The 20,414-nt window shown below is 39.2% G+C and overlaps 1 protein-coding gene across 4 annotated transcripts in view; it reads right to left on the bottom strand.

Annotated features, from left to right (window-relative positions):
* ADGRE3 (adhesion G protein-coupled receptor E3) overlaps window positions 1-20,414 on the bottom strand; it is a 56,562-nt gene that overhangs the window by 18,585 nt on the left and 17,563 nt on the right. For 3 of the 4 annotated variants that reach the window (XM_090289668.1, XM_090289671.1, XM_090289670.1), the window contains 3 exons: window positions 15,002-15,185; window positions 12,707-12,826; window positions 5,326-5,510 (listed from right to left, as the gene is read on the bottom strand). In XM_090289668.1, coding sequence (XP_090145794.1) covers window positions 5,326-5,510; window positions 12,707-12,826; window positions 15,002-15,185 — 489 coding nt within the window. The remainder of the gene's footprint in view (window positions 1-5,325; window positions 5,511-12,706; window positions 12,827-15,001; window positions 15,186-20,414) is intronic. The other variant, XM_090289669.1, reaches the window with a different exon arrangement.

Below are 20,414 nucleotides of genomic sequence, written 5' to 3'. Positions count from 1 at the left end.
GAAATAAAAGGCATCCAAATTGGGAAAGAAGAAGTAAAATTATCATTATATGCAGATGACATGATAGTATACATAGAAAATCCTATAAACTCCACTAAGAGACTGCTCAATATAATAAGTGAATTCGGCAAAATAGCAGGATACAAAATAAATATACAGAAAACTAAGGCATTTCTGTACACCAACAATAAAATATCAGCGACAGAGACAGAAAAGAAAATACCACTTACTATAGCAACAAGAAAAATAAAGTACCTAGGAATAAACTTAACCAAAGTGATAAGAGACCTGTGCTCTGAAAATTATGTAACATTGAAGAAAGAAATTAAGGAAGATACAAATAAATGGAAGCAAATACCATGTTCTTGGATGGGAAGAATCAACATCATCAAAATGGCCATACTACCCAAAGCAATTTACAGATTCAATGCAATCCCTATTAAAATACTAATGACATGTTTCACAGACCTAGAACAAATCCTCCAAAAATTCATATGGAACCAAAAAAGATCCTGAATAACAAAAGCAGTCTTGAGACAGAAGAACACAGCAGAAGGAATCACAACACCAGATATCAAACAATACTATAAAGCCACTGTGATCAAAACAGTCTGGTACTGGCATAAGAACAGACATATAGATCAATGGAACAGAATAGAGAGTCCAGAAATTAATCCAGGAATATACAGTCAACTAATATTTGATAAAGGAGGAAGGAACATAAAATGGAGTGAGAAGAGCCTCTTTAACAAATGGTGCTGGGAGAACTGGACAGGGACGTGCAAAAAAAATGAAACTAGACCACCAACTTACACCACACACGAGAATAAACTCAACATGGATCAAATACTTAAATGTAAGCCGTGACACCATAAAAGTCCTAGAGGAAAACATAAGCAGGAAAATTTCAGATATCCCACGTAACAATATCTTCACAGATACATCTCCTTAGGCAAGAGAAATAAAGGAAAAAATAAACAAGTGGGACTACATCAAACAAAAGAGTTTCTGCTCAGCAAAAGAAAACATCAGCAAGGTTAAAAGGAAACCAACCATATGGGAAAACATATTTGCCAATGATATCTCAGACAAGGGATTGATCTCCAAAATATATAAAGAACTTATATGTCTCAACACCAAGAAGACAGACAGCTCAATTAAAAAATGGGCAAAGGAACTGAACAAACACTTCTCCAAAGAGGATACACAGAGGGTTCATAGACACATGAAAGACTGCTCAACATCACTAACCATCAAAGAGATGCAAATAAAAACCACAATGAGATACCACTTTACACCAGTCAGAATGGCCATCATCAACAAATCAACAAACAACAAGTGCTCGCGAGGATGTGGAGAAACGGGAACCCTAGTGCAGTGTTGGTGGGAATGCAGACTGGTGCAGCCACTATGGAAAACAGTATGGAATTACCTCAAAAAACTAAAAGTGGAACTGCCTTTTGAACCAACGATTCCACTGCTAGGATTATACCCGAAAAATCCTAAAACCCTAATTCAAAAGAACTTATGCACCCCTATGTTCATAGCAGCCCTGTTTACAATAGCTAAGTGCTGGAAACAGCCTAAGTGCCCATCTGTAGATGAGTGGATCAAAAAACTGTGGTACATTTACACAATGGAATACTATGCAGCAGAGAGAAAGAAGGAACTCCTACTGTTTGCGACAACATGGATGTAATTAGAGAGAATCATGCCTAGTGAAATAAGCCAGGCAATGAAAGAAAAATACCATATGATCTCACCTAATACAGGAGACTAAGGAAGAACACAAACAAATGAACTAAATTGAACAAGGAACAGAATAATAGTTATTAGGGGGGAAAGGGGAGGGAGAGAAGAGTGATAATTAAGGGAAGGGTTTAGTTAAAGAACAAGTATAAATGCCTTATGGACATGGGCAATGGGGGGATATGATTGAGGGAGAAGGGATGGGCTGGGTGGGTGGGGGGCAATGGGGGAATAATGGGACAACTGTAACTGAAAAAACAAAAAATATTTTTTGTCAAAATAAATAAATAAATAAAACAACCCCCCCCCCCCAAATTCCATACCTGGATTTGATGCATCAGATAGAGAAAACCTACATTTCCCCACCTTTCCCCTCTAACTCTTAAATTTATATTTTAAAATTAGATTAATTTTCCAGATTTATTGAGACAACTGACATACAACATTGTATAAGTTTAAGGTGTTAAATGTAATGATTTTTAAATATATATATATAGTGAAATGATTACCATAATAAGTTTAGTTACCATCCATCACCTCACATAGTTACAATTTTTATTTTGTGGTGAGAACTTTTAAAATCTTCTCTCTTAGCAACTTTCAAATATACAATACAGTAATTATTAGCTAGAGTCACCATGCTGTACATTAAATCCCCAGAACATATTCTTTTCATAACTGAAAGTTTGTACCTTCCAATCACCTTCACCTAGTTCTCTCACCCCTAATTTCTGGTAATCACAATCTGTTCTCTGTTTCTTGAGTTTGGTTTTTTAATTTAATTTAATTTACCTTTTTCATGGTATTTATTAATTACTTTATTATTGTTGTTTATTACAGTTGTCCCATTTTTCCCCCTGTTGCTCCCCATTGCCCTGCCCACCTCCCCCAAGTTTGGCTTTTTCAGATTCCACATATGAGTGAGATCACACAGTATTTGTCTTTCTCTGTTTACTTTTATCACTTGGCATAATGCCCTCAAGTCTACCCGTGTTGTCACAAACAATAAGATTTCATTCAATTTTTATTTTCTTAACAGAACTGAAAGGGAAAGGAGCAAACAAATTTTACTACATCTCCATCTGGTTATTGCCCCTCCTGTCTTTAAGAATTTGGATAGAGAATTGGCAAAGACAACAGATTAAATAAAAGTTTTTAAAAATTATTGAGTTATATAATCTTAATAATTAATACCAGCCTTCTGTGCAGAAATGAATATTATGTCTAGTTTCAAATTTCACAGATGTAGGAGGTTCCTGCAACTAAAATAACTCCACACACTAGAATAATGCTGCCCAAGAAAAATAGTATGTGAGCCACTTATGTAATTTGAAATTTTCTACTAGCCACATTTAAAAAGGTAAAAAAAAATCAAATTAATGTTAATGATATATTTAACTCACTATATTCAAAATAGTGTATTTTTCACTTTATAGATTTAACCTGTTACATAATAGACTAAAATTTTAATTCAAATACAAGGTGAAACACTGTAAATATTTTTTGTGTGTGCCTGTCTAATATGTTGCATCCCTACAGAGCATACACATATTTGGTTAAGACATAATTCCAGGCCTTGGCCAGGTAGCTCAGTCAGTTGGAGCATCGTCCTAATATGCCAAGGTTGCAGGTTCAATCCCCAGTCAGGGCACACACAAAAATCAGCCAATGAGTGCATAAATATGTGGAACGACAAATTGATGTTTCTCTCCTCTCCCCTTTCTTTTCTCTCTCTTAAAAAAATCAATAAGTTAAAAAAAAGACATAACTCTATAGAATGCTGCTCCAGATCCTTCTCTCTTAATATGTTAATATAAATCAGTATATAAAAATTATTAAAGACATAGTTTGAATGATTTTTTTCTTATTAAGTTTTTGAAATCTAGAAATACTAAGTCTTCACAATCCACTGATAGTCTAATTGGGACCCCTTTGTACATAATTTTTTTCTTCTCTCTTGCTGCTTTTAAGATTCTTTCTTTATCTTTAATTTTTGACATTTTGATTGTAATGTGTCTTGGTGTGGTCCTCCTTGGGTCCAGCCTATCCGGAACTCTCTGTGCTTCCTGGACCTGTAAGTTCATTTCCTTCCCCAAGTTAGGGAAGTTCTGCTTCATTATTTTTTCACATAATTTTTCAATTTCTAGTTCTCCTTCACCCTCTGGCAATCCTATTCTTCAAATGTTCAGTGGACTTATCAAAGGAAACTTTACAGGCAAGAAGGGACTGGCAAGAAATATTCAAAGTAATGAAACGCAAAAACCTACAACAATGAATACTCTATCCAGTGAAGCTGTCATTCAGAATACAAGGGCAGAGAAGGTGTTTCCAGGACAAAGTAAAACTGAAGCAGTTCATTAGAACCAAACCACTGTTATATGCGACGTTAAAGGGACTTGTTTAGAAGGAGGATCAAAACTATAAACATTAAAATGAAAACTGTATCACAACCACCAACAACAGAAGCTAGGGAATCAAAACAAAGGCAAACTAAGTAGGCAATGAGAGGGGAAAAAGAATTACAGGTACGGGGAACATATTGGGGGGAGGTTAGCGGGGAGGGGGAAGGGGGGAAAAGGGAGATGATGCAGAAATTAAGAAGCATAGTAGGAGGGAGTGGAGTAGACAGGAAAATGTTGAGAAGAACTATATGCACAACCAATGGGCATGGACTAAGTGGGGGGGGGCAACTAGAGGGAGCGGAGGTCACAGGGTGGAAGGGAGCAGGGCGAAAAGAAATTAGGACAACTGTAACAGCATAATCAATAAAATAAAATAAATTCTATATATATAAAAACAATCTCTTCTAAGGTCTCTATTATTTCCTGAAAGTTCCCTTTAAATTTTCACTCTATCCTAATCTCTCTGCCACACTCTATCAACTCTGTCTCCATTGCCTGTCCACCATTTCTTTTTCTCTATAGAGCAATTTTTCTTGCTCTTGGCACCTCTAATGTGCATACTGATCAGGAGTTAGCAAGCTATGGTACCCCATCACCATGTGGGAATCACCGTCCCTCACTGTGTTCACCACTTTATCATTCTTCTTTATCCCATCCTTTCTCCTTACTTTTTATTTCTGTATGCATCCATCCCTTTTATCTTCCTTTCATAGGAGAATCTGTGCCACTTGGGACCAGATGTATTATCAAGATGACCACTGACTAGCTGTAATGGTAAATGAAGGGGAAGTGAAAGAAGGTGACTGATTTCTCACCACCTCTTAACCTTTCACCTGCTACTCCTTCACCCTTCTCCGTTCTCCCCATCTAGTCTCTGATGAATAGAAACAGTTTCTGTTATAAACTAATTATTCATTAGTGGGGTGTAGTGAGAGATCAGGGAACCAAGGTTTAGGATAGTCTGGATGGTAAATGCCAAAAACAAAGTTCCCGTCTTCAAGGATCACCCAGTATAGTGAGTACCCATTCCATTTTAAATGCTTAGTAGCTACAGGTAGCTCCTGGCTACCATATGGGAAGGCGCAGGTCTAGAACCACAGACTGGGAGGTTATGCAAATTGTTTCATCTATGTCTGTGAAACCCCAGCAAGCTCAAGTTGCAGTTTTGACTCACCTTCACATGCTGAAAACTCAGAATCACAGCCTGGGAGAGAGATGTGTTCCTTCTGGGTCCAATAGCAGCGCTTACTACGTGGGAATTCAGGTACACTTGATCTTTCTCAGTCATTTCGCCAAAAAAGGATTCATTTATGATATTTCCAAGAGAAGAGTATGAAATAAAGGCAACTGCACTGGGCCCTGAGAACACAGAAAAATAAAGTGTCACCACCATGCCTTCTGTCCCCTTTCCTGCCCCACACACGTCATTCTCCCATGGCGGCCATACTTGTGCTCAGGTGTGCCTAGTAAGTTCACTCGTCCTCCCATGTTCTTCCTCCCCAAATCTAACTCATCCTCAAGACCCAGCTTAGTCCCAGTCTCTAGCTCAGGAAGTGTTATCATGCTTCTTTCTCTGAACTTGTATTTCAGATGCAGCCCCTGCCATGCAAATGAGACTTCAACTATCCACTAATTATTTCGTTTTTTCCAACAGGCACTACATTTCTTGAGTTGCTATGCAGGAGACTTTGTTTGGAAATCACAGGGCTCCCAGAACAGTGCCAAACATCTTCTTTATTTCCTAAAAAAGTTTAACTTATATATAAACACCCAGAGAAGTATAACTGACACTTACATCCAGATTTAACATATATTATCATTTTGCCATATTGGTTTCAGAATCATTTTTTAAAGAAATAAAATATTTTAGATATGGCTAAAGCCACCACTATTTCATTTTTTATTTCCTTCTCCAGAAATAACTAGGGACTTGAAGTGGATGTGTAGTCTTCCATAAATACTTTTGTAATTTTATTACATATGTACATTTCCGTAACAACCTATAGTCCTGTTTTATATGTTTAAAAATTCACATAAATGATGTCACATGGGATAGATATCCTCTTGCAACTTTCTTTTGTCACTCCAGTTAATATTTTCAAGATTTAGTCATATCAGTACATGTAGAGTTTGGTTTATTTTGGTTTCTGTAGGGTGTCACATTATTTGATACACTACAATTTATCTGTTGTAAAAATAAATAATAAAAGTTTGATGAAAAAAATAAAAAAATAAAATAAAATTCATATAATATTCCACCATTTTGAGATAACCATTGTTGGAATTCTGGATTTTTTCTAGGTGTGTATATGTGTATCTAAATACACATTCATGTCCAAGATAGCCAGTGGAGAGCTGAATACTGGGAATTATCTGATTCTTTAGGAGTGTTACACCTTTATATTGCCAAGCAATTTCACAGCTCTGTAGGCATAGAAGATAACATGTAGAAAATCGATTGTAGCACAAATAATTTTTCTACAGACGCAGGTTCATTTTGTCTGGTAGATATGCAGTTTCTTTCTGCCCTATAGAAAATATAATCTCAAACATTACATTGGCCCTGGCTAGTGTGGCTCAGTGGATTGAGCGCCAGCTTGCAAACCAAAGGGTCGCTGGTTCGATTGCCAGTCAGGACACATGCCTGGGTTGTGGAGCAAGTCCCCAATTGGGGGCATGTGAGAGGCAGCCACACATTGATGTTTCTCTCCCTCTCCTTCTCCCTCCCTTCCCCTCTCTCTAAAAACAAAAAACAAACAGCAAAAAACATTACATTATATTGCCCTATAGGGTATTAATCACTTTTTGCATGTTGATTGCTGTATTCATGACTGTCTTGTATATGAGTATGTTTGTGTGTGTGGGTGGGGAACAGCTCCTTGTGGTTTTGGGAATTGTAGCTCAAGCCGTGAGCCAGGCTGCCCCTCCCTGGGAAGCCTCTGAGTCTCAACAGAACACTGGAAGGCTGTGAGGTAGACAGGACTGAAGGCCACTCAGAGGGTTTCCATGGGAATTGGACTTAAAGAATGCTTATTATGCTTTGGAGCTTGCTCTGCTTTTCTTATCTCTCAGTTAACTATAAACAATCTCTAGCAAGGAATGTATGAAACCTTGCACCTAGTGCCAGTGTGGCATCAAGATGTTTAATAGACCCTAACAGACTGTCACTATGCCCTCTATATTGATATCTATAATCTGTAACTGTCAACTGTAATCCAGGCACCTAAAATGATGATTTATGAATTTTCACCTTGTATCTCCTATTCATACCATTCTCAATAAAAAGCATGAGGGACGGAGGTCTTGTGCTGTTCTCCACTAGAGGGAACAGCCGCCTTCCTACCCCCAGACAAAATACAGTGTCCTGGATAGATTTGTTCTTCTGTGGTCATGAAACCTCTGCTGGACAGAGTAGTTTCCAACCAAACCAGGGCATTGGAGGCAGCTCAGCCTCATGTGTATATCTGTTCTTCATATTGCCATTGAATCTGTCTTAACATTTTACTGGTTCCTTCATTAATGAATGAAAGTCTTTGATATGCATTCATTTACTCTTGCCTGACTGTCATCATTTACCTTTCTTGAAAATGATGTCTATGTGTAGATAAATATATGCACACACATATATGTACACACTCCCTCACATATATGAGTGTTGGAATAAGTTGATATTTTTCAGGGGAGGATTCTCACATCTGAAGCTGACTTTGTATTTGTGGGTCTGAGCCTTTTTTTTTTTTTTTGTATTAAATGAGGTAAAATTTGGGGGATGAGAAAAACTGGAAAAACCAAGAGAGGTTAAGTTGACTTATATCAGAAAGGACCTACCTTTAGAAGAAAATGATGTGAAAGGTGGAAGGGCAAAGATGAGGCTGATGGAATTGTGAAGGAGGAAGAGAGCACTAGGGCAACAGTAAAGAGGGTTTTTAGGAAGTTGGCTAAGTCTTGTGTAATGTCATTCCACTTCCTCTGCTGCCTCTTGAAGAGACTTCAGCAAAGACAGACTTATTTTTCAAGGCTTTTAGATATGGTTTTACACATCTTTTGGATGAAATGTAATGTTGACAGTGGACTCAAGGAAATCCACTTATAGTTAGGTTACATGTATCTCTATCTTTATGTACATATGTACCAATTATTTCATTTATATAGATGCCAGATCTAGAAATAACATATGTGGAAATCATTTGTCTATCTATCCATCCATCCATCCACCCATTTATTCAACCCTTTTAAAAAAAATGGAATGTCTACTACACTTCAGACACTATTCCAGGGATGTTGGGGAACAAAGTAAACTGAGTTTTTGCTCTTATAACCCTTAAATCCTGGTACAGGAGACAAACAAAAAACACAAACAAATAAAGGTATCTATCAGAGAATGATCAGTTCTGTGGGGAAAGTTGAGTGGGATAAGAGGACCCACAGAGAGAGGTGATGGCATTTTAGAGTTTTCAGAGAGCAGAGTGAAGAATGGGAGGGCCATGTAGATATGTGAGGGAAAGTGCAGCAGGGAAAAATTCAGGAGCCAAGGATGTGTTTGGCTTTTTTGGGGAACAGTGAGGAGGGTAGGGAGGTGATGGGTAGATCCTGCAGGGCCTTATGGGCTTTAGGGGAGAGGATTTCTGTTTTTATTTTAAGTCAGTGAAAAGCCATTGAAGAGTTTTAGGTAAGGGATTGCCATAATTTGGCATTCTTTACTAGCTAATATATATATATGTCATCGTCGGCAGCCGTCCGTCTCGAGAGACGATGGTGTAGCTTCTTAAGAGTCTATCTGCACCGCCGAGAATGGCTGTGCAGTCCAACTCGGGAGTGACACGGTATCTGTCTCCTCCCGTGTTGAATCGACATCTTGTGATGACGCTGGAGTGTCCTCTCCAGTGAAGCTGAAGCTACAGAGCCTGGGCAGGGTGATATGGAGGGTCTGCTGTTGCCCATGCAGCAGACCCCCCCTCTCTTCGCAGCTGAAGGATCCAAGGGAAAGACGGAGTCAATACAGCTTGGCTTCAGGTGCGCCGCAGGAGTTGCCGGTGTTGACTACAACGTCAAACCGCCTTAGGGACTCCGGCTCCGGATTTTCTGTCGGGGTTTACTCCCTTAGCCTTTCCCCTGAAGAGGTATGCCGCAATATATATATATGTATTTATAGCATACATTTAGATATAACATATAGGGTATAAAATATATTTATAATTTTATCATATTGTAGTAGGAGATGTATATATCTATCAATAGGATATCACTATGGGTTGAATTGTGCCCCCCGTACCCTCCTAAATTCATACATTGAAGTCCTAAATCCCAGTACTTCTGAGTGTGACTGTATTAGAAGATAGGGCCTTTAAAGAGGTGACTAAGCTAAAATAAGGCTGTTAGGATGAGTCATCACCCAATCTGACTGGTGTGCTTATGAGAGGAGGGAATTAGGATACCCAGAGATACACAGGTTTGTGTGTGTATAGAGAAAAGACACAATGAGAAAGCAGCCATTTGTAAGCCAAGAACCAACCCTGCTGACACCTTGATCTTGAACTTCCAGTCTCCAGAACTATGAGACAATTAACTTCTCTTGTTTAAGCCACCCAGTCTGGTATTTTGTTATGGCAGTCCTAGCTGACTAACACAAACTATCTATCTATCTATCTATCTATCTATCTATCAAATATCTACTACCTATCTGCATGTATATATAGCTGATGTTATAAACATATTCCCACATCAATAAGTTTTCACTATTCTTTGTAGTTGTCAAGAATTCCACATAGCAAAGAAGCCATATATGCATCATATAGAGTAGTTAAGAGTCTAGGGGCAAGAGCTGGGTTTCTGCATTCAAGCCCCAGCTTTGCTACTTACCGACTGCGCAGTTTCTCTAACCAGGCCTCTCTTGCCTCACTCCAAGGATCAGAAGTAGGAGAGCCACTTCTGTTTCTCTATGTTAATGGCAATTTCTGTTGTCAGAACAAAACGCTGGTATAGATGGTTGAAAAACCAGCAGGTGATACATCCACCTGTTCTTATGTTAAGAACTTGTTTATTTTTGAGCTGAAATATTCTACCATAAGAGCAAACCACAAGCAGGAAAGAAAAGAGTGGCTTTAGGGGTTTCCAAGGTTGGTCTCCATAGCCTTGTGGGTTTGTTCTGTGAGATGGTTTATGGGGGGAAAGGGGTGTCACATCTCCAATTGCCTACACAGTTCCAGTTCACACCAGGTGTAATGTAATAGCACCCCCTTTCAATCTTAAAATGTTCACTGTTGGAAATTAATTACAAGGTCGTTCTAGACCAGCAGTTCTAAATTGAGGGTGATTCTGCCCCCTCAGGGGACACTGGTCAATGTCTGTAGACATTTTTGGTTGTCACAACTGGCGGATTGCTATTGGCATCTACTGGATAAAGGCCATGGATGCTACTCAACATACTATAGAGCCCCTACCCCCCAAAATGACCTGGCTCCACATGTCAGCAGTGCTGAGGCTAGGAATCTAAATAGAACCTGAAGGACAGAGAAATGTCCCTCCATGAGCTAATCACACACCCATCATTGGGTTTATTTCTCTCATTAGTAATGTTAAGGTTTGAGCCTAAACGTGGTTTTAATTCGATGAGCATTTGTTATTGTTCTCCAGGTAAAGTGCCTATAGAGAAAGAATTCATGGTTTCGGCCCTAAAGGGATTCCAGTACAGTGGAGAAGGCAGGGTGTGTCAATCAACAGTTACAACGCAACGTGGTAGATGCCAGGATAAGGAAGGTTCAAGATGTTGGGGGTGGGGGAGGAAGGCACAGAGGGGGAGGGGCCTGATGTGTGTGCTGTGATGGAAGTAGGCAGTCCTGGGAGGAACCACAGACAAGGTGAAAGTTGAGCTGTGTTGAAAGAAGAGTCAAAGTTCACCCAGCAAAGTGATGGTTGGCATTCCCAGCAGAGAACCGCCCCCCCCCCCCCCAAAGAAAAATCAGAGTCTAGTAATACTGGGACAATTAGTAACAATCTACTCCTTACACACAGGCTGTAACAGGTACACTCTTGCTTTTTTTACATGCTGATGGATTCTACTGCAAGCATTTGAGACTGTGACTGGGAGCTTTCCCTGAGTGAATGTGTTGATCTGGACCCAGGGCAGACTGGAGGAGTCTGGAAGTTAACTCCCCAGATGAGCCCTCAACCAGTGATGAAAATCAGAGCAGGTGGGTAAATGGCCCAGTTCCCTCTCCTTAAGTAGGATAACTCAGTGGGACTGAGCCCCAGTTACCACCAGCAGTAACCTGTTCACTAACACATTAAAACACTGCTTTTATTGACTACCTTTTCTTATCTCACTTCCTCTCTCCCGCAACTGGGGTGGTTAATTTTATATGTCATGTGGCAAGGCCATGGAACCCAGATATTTGGTCAAATGGATGTTTCTGTCAAGGTATTTTTTAGATGAGATTAACATTTATTTATTTATTTATTTACATCTTTTCTAAAAAATTATTTTTTCTTTAATTTTTATAGTGATAGTTTACTTATTTTATTTTAAATTAAATTTATTGGGGTAACATTGGTTATTAATAGGACTATATATGTTTCAAGTGTACATTTCTATAATACACAATTTGTACATTGCATTGTGTGCCCAGCACTCAAAGTCAAATCACCTCCCATCACCATTTATTTGGCCCCATTTACCTTTTACTACCCACCTCCACCCCTCTTCCCTTTGGTAACCACCATACTGTTGTCTGTATCTATGAATTTCTGTTTATATCTCACATATGAGTGGATCACATGGTTCTTAGCTTTTTCTGACTGACTCGTTTTGCTTAGCATGGTATTCTCAAGATCCATCCATGGATAAATAAGATGTGGTACATATGTACAATGGAACACTACTCAGCCATGATAAAAGATGAAACACTGCCATTTGCAACTGCATGGAGGGGCCTTGAGATTAACATTTAAATATTTAGGCTTTGAGTAAAGCAGATTATCCTCCATCATGTGGGTGGGTCTCATCCAATCAGCTGAAGGTCTTAAGTAGAAGAATGACCTCCCCTGAGGAAGAGGGAATTCTGTCTCCAGACTGTTTATGGACTTGAGCTACAACATCAACTCTTCCCTGGCTGTATATTGCCAGCCTCCACAATCACATTAACCAATTCCTTAAAATCTATCTGTCTCTCTCCACACACCCAGTCTATTGGCTCTGTTTCTCTGAAGAACCCTGACTAATATACTTACTGCTGCTTCCTGGGATCACCTCCTGAATAAACTCCTTACACTGAAATCCCTTACAATTGTCCTAGAAGCTGCTTCTGGGTGAATCCAAATGAGATGTGGACAGAACAGCCCACAAATTACAAAGAAGTCTCTTCCATGCTGAAGAATAGAAAGCTTCCACTTTGGGAAGATGTCTTTTTTTTTTTTTTTTTTTAAGGAAAAGTCTCAGGTGATGCAATCTTAGGGTAACAAACCTGTCAGGTAGGAACCTACTGAGAACGTTTCCTCATGACTCACACAATGATATTGCTGTGTGTCTTAGGGATTCTGAATGCAGCCACCACATGTACCTTGTATATTTCCCTGGATGATGTCATTGCAATGGATGTCCAGTGAGTTCATTTGGACGTTCAAACTGAAGATCTTTCTTTCCTCAGAGCAATTGTCTGTAACAACTCGAGTTTCAAAAGCTGGTAAGAAAAGCATTGAGCAAGCTTTCTGTTATTATAACCTGAAAAAGTACACAGCAACACAACAGGCCACATTTACTGAATGTGTAGGTGGTGCCAGGTGCTGGGCTTTATACATTGTCATCTTATGACAGCCTCATGTAACCCCATGAGGGATCCTTATTCAGATGAGAAAACTGAAGTTCAAAAATTAAGGGTCCTAATAAGTCATGGAAAAGTTGCAATGAAGAAACAAGCTTATAAAAATATTTAGCTTGAAAAGAAGACTGGCTGTGTGAGTTGAAAATTGGTGATGGATGCAGCAGGGTTTTAATGATGTTTCCTTTTGTACATGTTGAAAAAGTTAAAACAAGTAACAAAATAGCATAACAAAATAACAAAGAATGACACCATTAGAGGAATATGAAAAAAGAATACTATTTAAATAAAATTTTGTAATACTAGATGAAAAATAAAATAATCAAAATTGTAAGTACCAGCCCTTGTTCTAAGTACATTATATGCACTACTAATACCTAAGTTTTTTTGGACAAGGGGACTGAAGGTCACTGAAGTAAGGGCACTAGTTGCCGATCCAACACTTAGAACCTGGCCAAATCAGGAAAGGTGAGAGTTACCTGTAATTTGGAAAATGGTTTAATGTAGAATGAAAGTGTCACGATTCCAGTGTCCCAAGATGGTTAAGCACTAGATTTTATTTTATCTTTTAAATTCATCATTATTATTATTACTGTTATACAGCATAAAATATTTTACCAGCCAAGTTGGTAAAACAAAAATAGGTAGGTAGGCATACACCAATCCTTTGATTTCCCTGAGCAGAATAAAAGCACAACAAACATTTCTGGAGGATAATATAGTGATATGTATCAAAAGTTTAAAATGTTTTTTCTTCTTGACCTAAAAACTCCTCCTTTATGAATTTATTCTAAGAAAATGTCAAACAAATACACACAGGTAAAATTTTAGTGGTCTTTATCAGGGGGTTGTTTGGCAAAAACCCACATTTTCCAGAATAGGAAACTAAATTATGGCACTCAGTCTCATACAATGCAACTCTATAAGTCACTGAAGACAATAATGTGGGTAATAATGCTCTATATAGTTTACATGGTAACATGTTAGTGAGATAAGGAGTGAAGGAGCAGGTTGTGCAACCGTGTGTAAAAGATAACATACACAACAAATATGTGTCTCGTCATCAAACATGGGCCTAACTAGGTTGTGGGCAGATTGGGCTGGTCTAAACTTAGTTTTGTTTCTGTGGTTTTCATGATTAAAAAAATTAATACTTGGTTTTGCTATGGCATTTTTTTTATTTTTGCAAATAAAAATTGTGTATTTAAGGTGTGCAATATGGTTTCACACATATATTATGTCTAATGAAAGGATGACCACAGTCAAGCTAATTAATGTGTTATCTCACATGGTTATGTAATATGCATGACAAGTGCGATACGTAAAAGAATTTCTTCATTTGTTTTAAATCCTCAACAGAGGACATGTTCATTGATTTTAGAGAGAGAGGAAGGCTGAGAGAGAGAGAGAGAGAGAGAGAGAGAGAGAGAGAGAGAGAAATATCAATTGATTGCCTCCGGGACGTACCCCGATGGGGATTGAACCTGAAACTTAGGTATGTACCCTGACTGGAATTGAACCTGCATCCCTTTTGTGTACAGGATGATGCTCCAATCAGCTGAGCCACCCAGCCAGAGCAAAATGATTTTCATTTTTAAAATATGAAAATGTAGTAAGATGCTTCTTCTACATGTGCTATTAAGTTATGTAAGCACTAGATTAAAAAAGTATTTTTAAGCCCAAATCTCAGACTCAGGATTGAAAACCACTGACAATCTTTTTTTAACAGCTCTGTGGAGGTGTAATTGATTGTGCATTAAAGTGTACAATTGATGAGTTTTACTGGTGTATATACACCCGTACAACCACCACCACAATCAAGGCAGTGAGCATTTCCATGACCCCAAGTTTCTCCAGTTTTTCATCCCTTCACCCCCACCCCTGTCACCATAGATTAGTTTGCATTTTCTAGCATTTTATATAAATGGTCTCATGCAGTGTACTTATATATTTTTCTAATTGCCTAATCCAGACACCATCTAGTAACTAGCACCCCTACACCTGCCCTGTGGGTATCAGGCCTTATTGTTTTCTTACCCACAGTACTGTTTTGAACTTTCTGGATTTCTTGGTCTGGGGTTTTCAAGGCAGTTTTTAGAACAGTCGATTCCATAGTCTGCAGAATAGATGTGACTTTGGATGCAACTTTTCTCTTCTCTCCCGTTCCCCACAGAGTCTTGTTGGTAAGAAGTGACTCAAAATCTTCAACAACTTGTTGTATCTTTAAAGAAAACAATAATAATAATAATAATAATAAATAATAATCTACTCTGTAGGTCCCCCCAACCCTGAGGGACAGTAGAAAGCAGGTTCTGGAGCTGGAGGACTAAGTTAAAATCCTGACTGTACATTCACTGGCTGTGTGACCTTGGGAAAGTCACTCAATCACTCCGTGCCTTAGTCTCCACCTTAGGAGGTGACAATAAAAGGACCCATAAAGTTTTTGGAAAGATTAAATGAGTTAAGAGATGCTGCATATTTGTACCTGGTAAATACAGGATAAGGGTTAATTATTACTAACCTCTTTTACCAACAGGGAAGTGGTAAGTTTGGTAGAAATAGACCAGTGGTTCTCAACCTGGGCAATTTGACCCCCTGGGGTCATTTGGTAAAGTCTGGAGACATTTATGATTGTCACCTCTGAGGGGTGCTCCTGGCATCCAATGGATGGAGGCCAGAGATGTTCTTCCACATCCTCTAATGCATGGGACAACCCCACAGCAAAGAATGACCCAGTCTTGAATATTATAATGTTATCATACTATACAAAGAGAAACTCTGAGGTAGACATAGTTCAGAAGGTACTCTAATTCACCTTTTTATTTTTATTTTTAAATTAAGTTTATTGGAGTGACATTGGTTAATAAAATTATGTGTCAAGTGTACAATTCTATGATACATCATCTGTATGTTGCATTGTGTGCCCACTGCCCGAAGTCTAATCTCCTTCGGTCACCCCCTCTACCCTTCACTACATGCTCACCACCTAACTGGCCTTTTAAAGTCAAGACATTTTTCTATGAAGAATAGCAAAGAGATGGACCAGTGGCTGGAGAATAGGGCTTAAGGGGAAGCTTTAAAAATTAAAACATCGTTGAGTTAAAAGACAATTTTTATGCTGATCCCCAAATCCTTGTACTCAAGTGTGGTCCTTGGACCAGAAGCATTAGTCTCACCTGGGAGCCTGATAGAAATGCAGACTCTTGGGGTACTAAACTCCCACCTGCTCCCCAGGGATTTGTGCATCTTTCAAAGTACTAGACATTAAGTCTCATTAGGATAGGGACTTTGCCTTGTTCACAGCTCTTTCCCAGCACGTAAGACAGTCCTTGGCAAATAGTAGGTGCTCAGTAAGTGTTCGTGTACTGAATGAGTGAATGCTCTGAGGAGGAAAATGCTAGCACACCAAAGAGCTAGAAGCAGAATGATACTTAAGTGCAGGAGGAACGTTCCAAATGGGTGTTCACATACACCTTCTTAATGTTTTGCTCTTTCAGTCTGAGTCTTCATGGAAATTCTGAGCTTTTCGCCCTCCCTGCCTGATATAGAAGATCTCTTTCTCTCCTCAAAATGACAGCTGAAATCTTCTTGGTTTAAATCTGTTTGTACAGAGTAGGCACGAAGTATTGGCCTTTCAGAGTTGCCACTAGTATTTGACCCAGCATGATGATTTTGCACCTACCTTTTTCTGGCATGGCATTTTTTTTTAGGTGAAGTGCACACAATATCAAATCTACCCTTTTAAAGTATATAATTCGGCCCTGGCTGGTGTGGCTCAGTGGATTGAAAACTGGCCTGCGAACTAAAGGGTCATTGGTTTGATTCCCAGTCAGGGCACAAGCCTGGGTTGTAGGCCAGGTCCCCAGTTGGGGGTGCACTAGAGGCAACCACACATTGATGTTTCTCTCCCTCTCTTTCTCCCTCCCTGCCTCTCTCTCTAAAAACAAATTAAAAATAAATTATATAATTCAGTTCAAATCCACCCTTTTAAAGTATACAATTCAGTGGCAACTTAGTACATTCATGATGTTGTACAATCACCACCTCTATCTCATTCCAAAACATTTTCATCACCCTAAAATAAAACTCATTAAGCAGTCACTCCCCATTCTCTCCTCCCCCAGCTCCTGGCAACCACTGATCTGCTTTCTCTTTCTATGGATTTGCCTGTTCTGGATGTTTTATATAAATGGAATCATACATTATAGGACCTTTTGTGCTTGGTTTCTTTCAGCATGTTTTCAAGGTTGATCCACATTGTAACATGTATTAGAACTTCATTCTTTTTATGGCTGAATAACATTCCACTGTGTATATGGATGGCATTTTGTTTATCCACTTACCTGTTGATGGACACTTGGGTTGTATCCACCTTTTGGCTATTGTGAATAGTGCTGCTGTGAACATGGATGTGCAGATACCTACTTGAATCCCTACTTTCATTAGCTTGGGCATAGTCATAGAAGTGGAGTTGCTGGGGCATATGGTAATTCTATGTTTAACTTTTTGAGGAACACAGTAGTAAATTTTATAATGAAATATCCCTTTTAATTACATGATTATTGATTACTTCAATGAACAATCATTGAACTCCCAATGAAGGCTTGGTCTTATTTCTGTCCTCAAGAGGCTCACAGTCTATAGGGTGACAACCCATTGTGTCAATATTATCAGCCTGCTGGAGATGACATGGATAACATGGATAGGATGTGTATTCTGGACCAGTCACTCTGCTGAGTGCTCCATATAGATGATTTCATCTAAACTTCCCATCTATCCAAGGAGGTGGGCACTGTAGTTACCCTTATTTTACAAATATGTAAATCAATTCTTGGAGAATGTGATGATTAGTTTTATGTGTCAGCTTGACTGGGCCATGGGGTGCACAGATATTTGGTCAAGCACACTCCAGGTATTTCTGGGTGAAATTAACATGTCAATGGGTAGACTGAGTAGAGTGGATGGTCCTCCCTCAGGTGGGTAAGCCTCATCCAGTCAGGTGGGGGCTTGAATAGAACACAAAGTCTAAGTAAGAGGGAACTTCCTCCTGCCTGATTGCCCAACTGCCTTGAACTAGAACATTGGTTGTTTTTTCTTATCTTCAGACTCAAACTGAAACATCCATCAGCTCTTCCTATGTTTCAGGCCTTCTGCTCTCCCTGCTCTCAGGTCCCTGGAACTATACCATCAGCTCTCCTGGGTCCCCAGTTTGCCAACTGCAGATCTTGGGACCTGTCAGCCTCTGTAATCACATGAGCCAACTCCTTGTAATAAATCTCTTTATATCTATATCTCCTATTGCTTCTGTTTCCCTGGAGAACTCTAACACAGAGAAGTTGTGTCTTTTGCCCATGTCACTTGCCACTGTGGTGCTAAGACTTGAAAACCTGTCTACACTTCTAACCTCCACAGCTCCTACCATAAGAACATGGGGAAGGGGATGCTAACTAAGGTGGAGGTTTGTTTAGGGAGGCCAACCAACAGGATGAGACACTCTTTTGTAACAAAGAACAGTGGCAGGAAGCCAGCCAGGTTACAAACTGGGGCAAGGAGTTTCAGGTGCAGAGGACAGCAGATACCTGAAGGCCTGGAGATTGCAGGGGGTGGGGGTGCAAGGTGTGAACAGTCCCTCTGAAGTAGAGAGGGCAGAGGAAGGAAGGATCCCATTCTGCTCAACTAGACATTCTCAGAGACATGGATTATTTTTGTTTAAATTCAGAGTTGGTTTACAGACACTAAATGATTACTATCTAACAGGTATTTTCTTGGCATCCCTCTCTTTTAGCTGTCCTGCACTATCCACTTCCCCATATTTCTTTTAGTAACTGAATGAATTCCTCAACTTTTAGCTGGGCTGTGTTGCCCAGCTGCCGACCATATTGTTCCAACCTCCCAGGCCGTTAGGTTTGGCCATATGGGCAATTTCTGGGTTGTCACTTTAAGAAATGTCTCTGAAAAAAGGGAACTCTAATGCGCTGTTGGTGGGATTGTAAATTGGTGCAGCCACTATGGAAAACAGTATGAAGCCTTCTCCAAAAAATTAAAAATAAAACTACCACATGACCCAGCACTTCCACTTCTGGGTATTTATCTGAAGAAATCCAAAATAGTAAATTGAAAAAACATATGCACCTCTATGTTCTTTACAGCATTATTTTCAATAACCAAGATGTGGAAGCAACCTAAGTGCCCATCAACAGATGATTAGATAAAGAAGATGTGGTGCATGTGGTGCGTATAGTGAAATATTACTCACCCATAGAAAAGAATGGAATCTTGCCATTTGCAACAACATGACCGAACCGAGAGGGTATTATGTTAAGTGAAATAAGTTAGACAGAAAAAGACAAATACCATGTGATTTCACTTACATGTGGAATCTAAAAAACAAAATAGATAAACAAACAAAAAAGAAACAAACTTTGTGAGAACATTTTGAGGGTTGCCAGATGGGAGAGGGGTTGGGGAATGGGTGAAAAAAGGGTTGGAAGGGATTAAGATGTGCAAATTGCCAGTTATAAAAACAGTCACAGGATGTCAAGTGCAGCATAGGGAATACAGTCAATAATATTATAATAACTATGCATGATATCATATGAGTTCTAGACTTACAAGAGTGATCACTTCAGAAGTTATATAAAATCTAATCACTCTGTTGTACACTTGGAACTAATATAACATTGTATGTCAACAGTAATTGAACAATTTTAAAAAGACATGTCCTTAAGAAATGATCACATCCTTATTAGCATATCATAGAGTTATGTAGATGCATCCCATCTCTCCACTCTTCCTTTTTCTTCACCCTGCTCTCCAGACAACGTTCTCTGGACTCCCTCTCCCTTGTGGTAAGAATGCAACATTGCAGCAACACAGCCATGCAATTGAAGACAAGTGTCAGGGTGAAGTAATAGTATGGAAAGAGACTGCTCACTTCTGGACTGTTAACTCAGAAAGTAATAAAGGTCTGTCTTTTAAAAGCCATTGAATATTTGGGCTCCTTTGTTGCAGCAGCTCAGCATATCCTAATACAGTCTTGCTTAGTCTATCTTTTTTGGTCTAGGATAGGTCCTATCTTTAGGGGGCAGTAGTCTCTCTCTCTCTCTCTCTCTCTCTATTGTTCTATCTACCTATCTCCATAGTGAGACATATAGGGACATACATATAGTGATAAACATAGTGGTATACAGTTGACCCTTGAACAACATAGTTTGAACTGTGTGGGTCCACTTATATGTGAATTTAATCCTCACTGAGGATATGTTCACTGATTTTTAGAGAGAGAGAGAGAGAAGAGAGAGAAATATTGATGTGAGAGAACAACATCAATTGGTTGCCTCTCGTACATGTCCTGACCTAGGAATGAACCTAAACTTAAGTATGTGTTCTGAGCAGGGGTCGAACCCACAACCTTTTGGTGTACAGGACAATGCTCCAACCAACTTAGTCA

The sequence above is a fragment of the Furipterus horrens genome, unplaced genomic scaffold (assembly GCF_987537825.1).
Source record: "Furipterus horrens unplaced genomic scaffold, mFurHor1.1.pri manual_scaffold_10, whole genome shotgun sequence".
In the NCBI taxonomy this organism is placed as follows: Eukaryota; Metazoa; Chordata; class Mammalia; order Chiroptera; family Furipteridae; genus Furipterus; species Furipterus horrens.
This window is presented reverse-complemented; position numbering and strand designations above follow the sequence as displayed.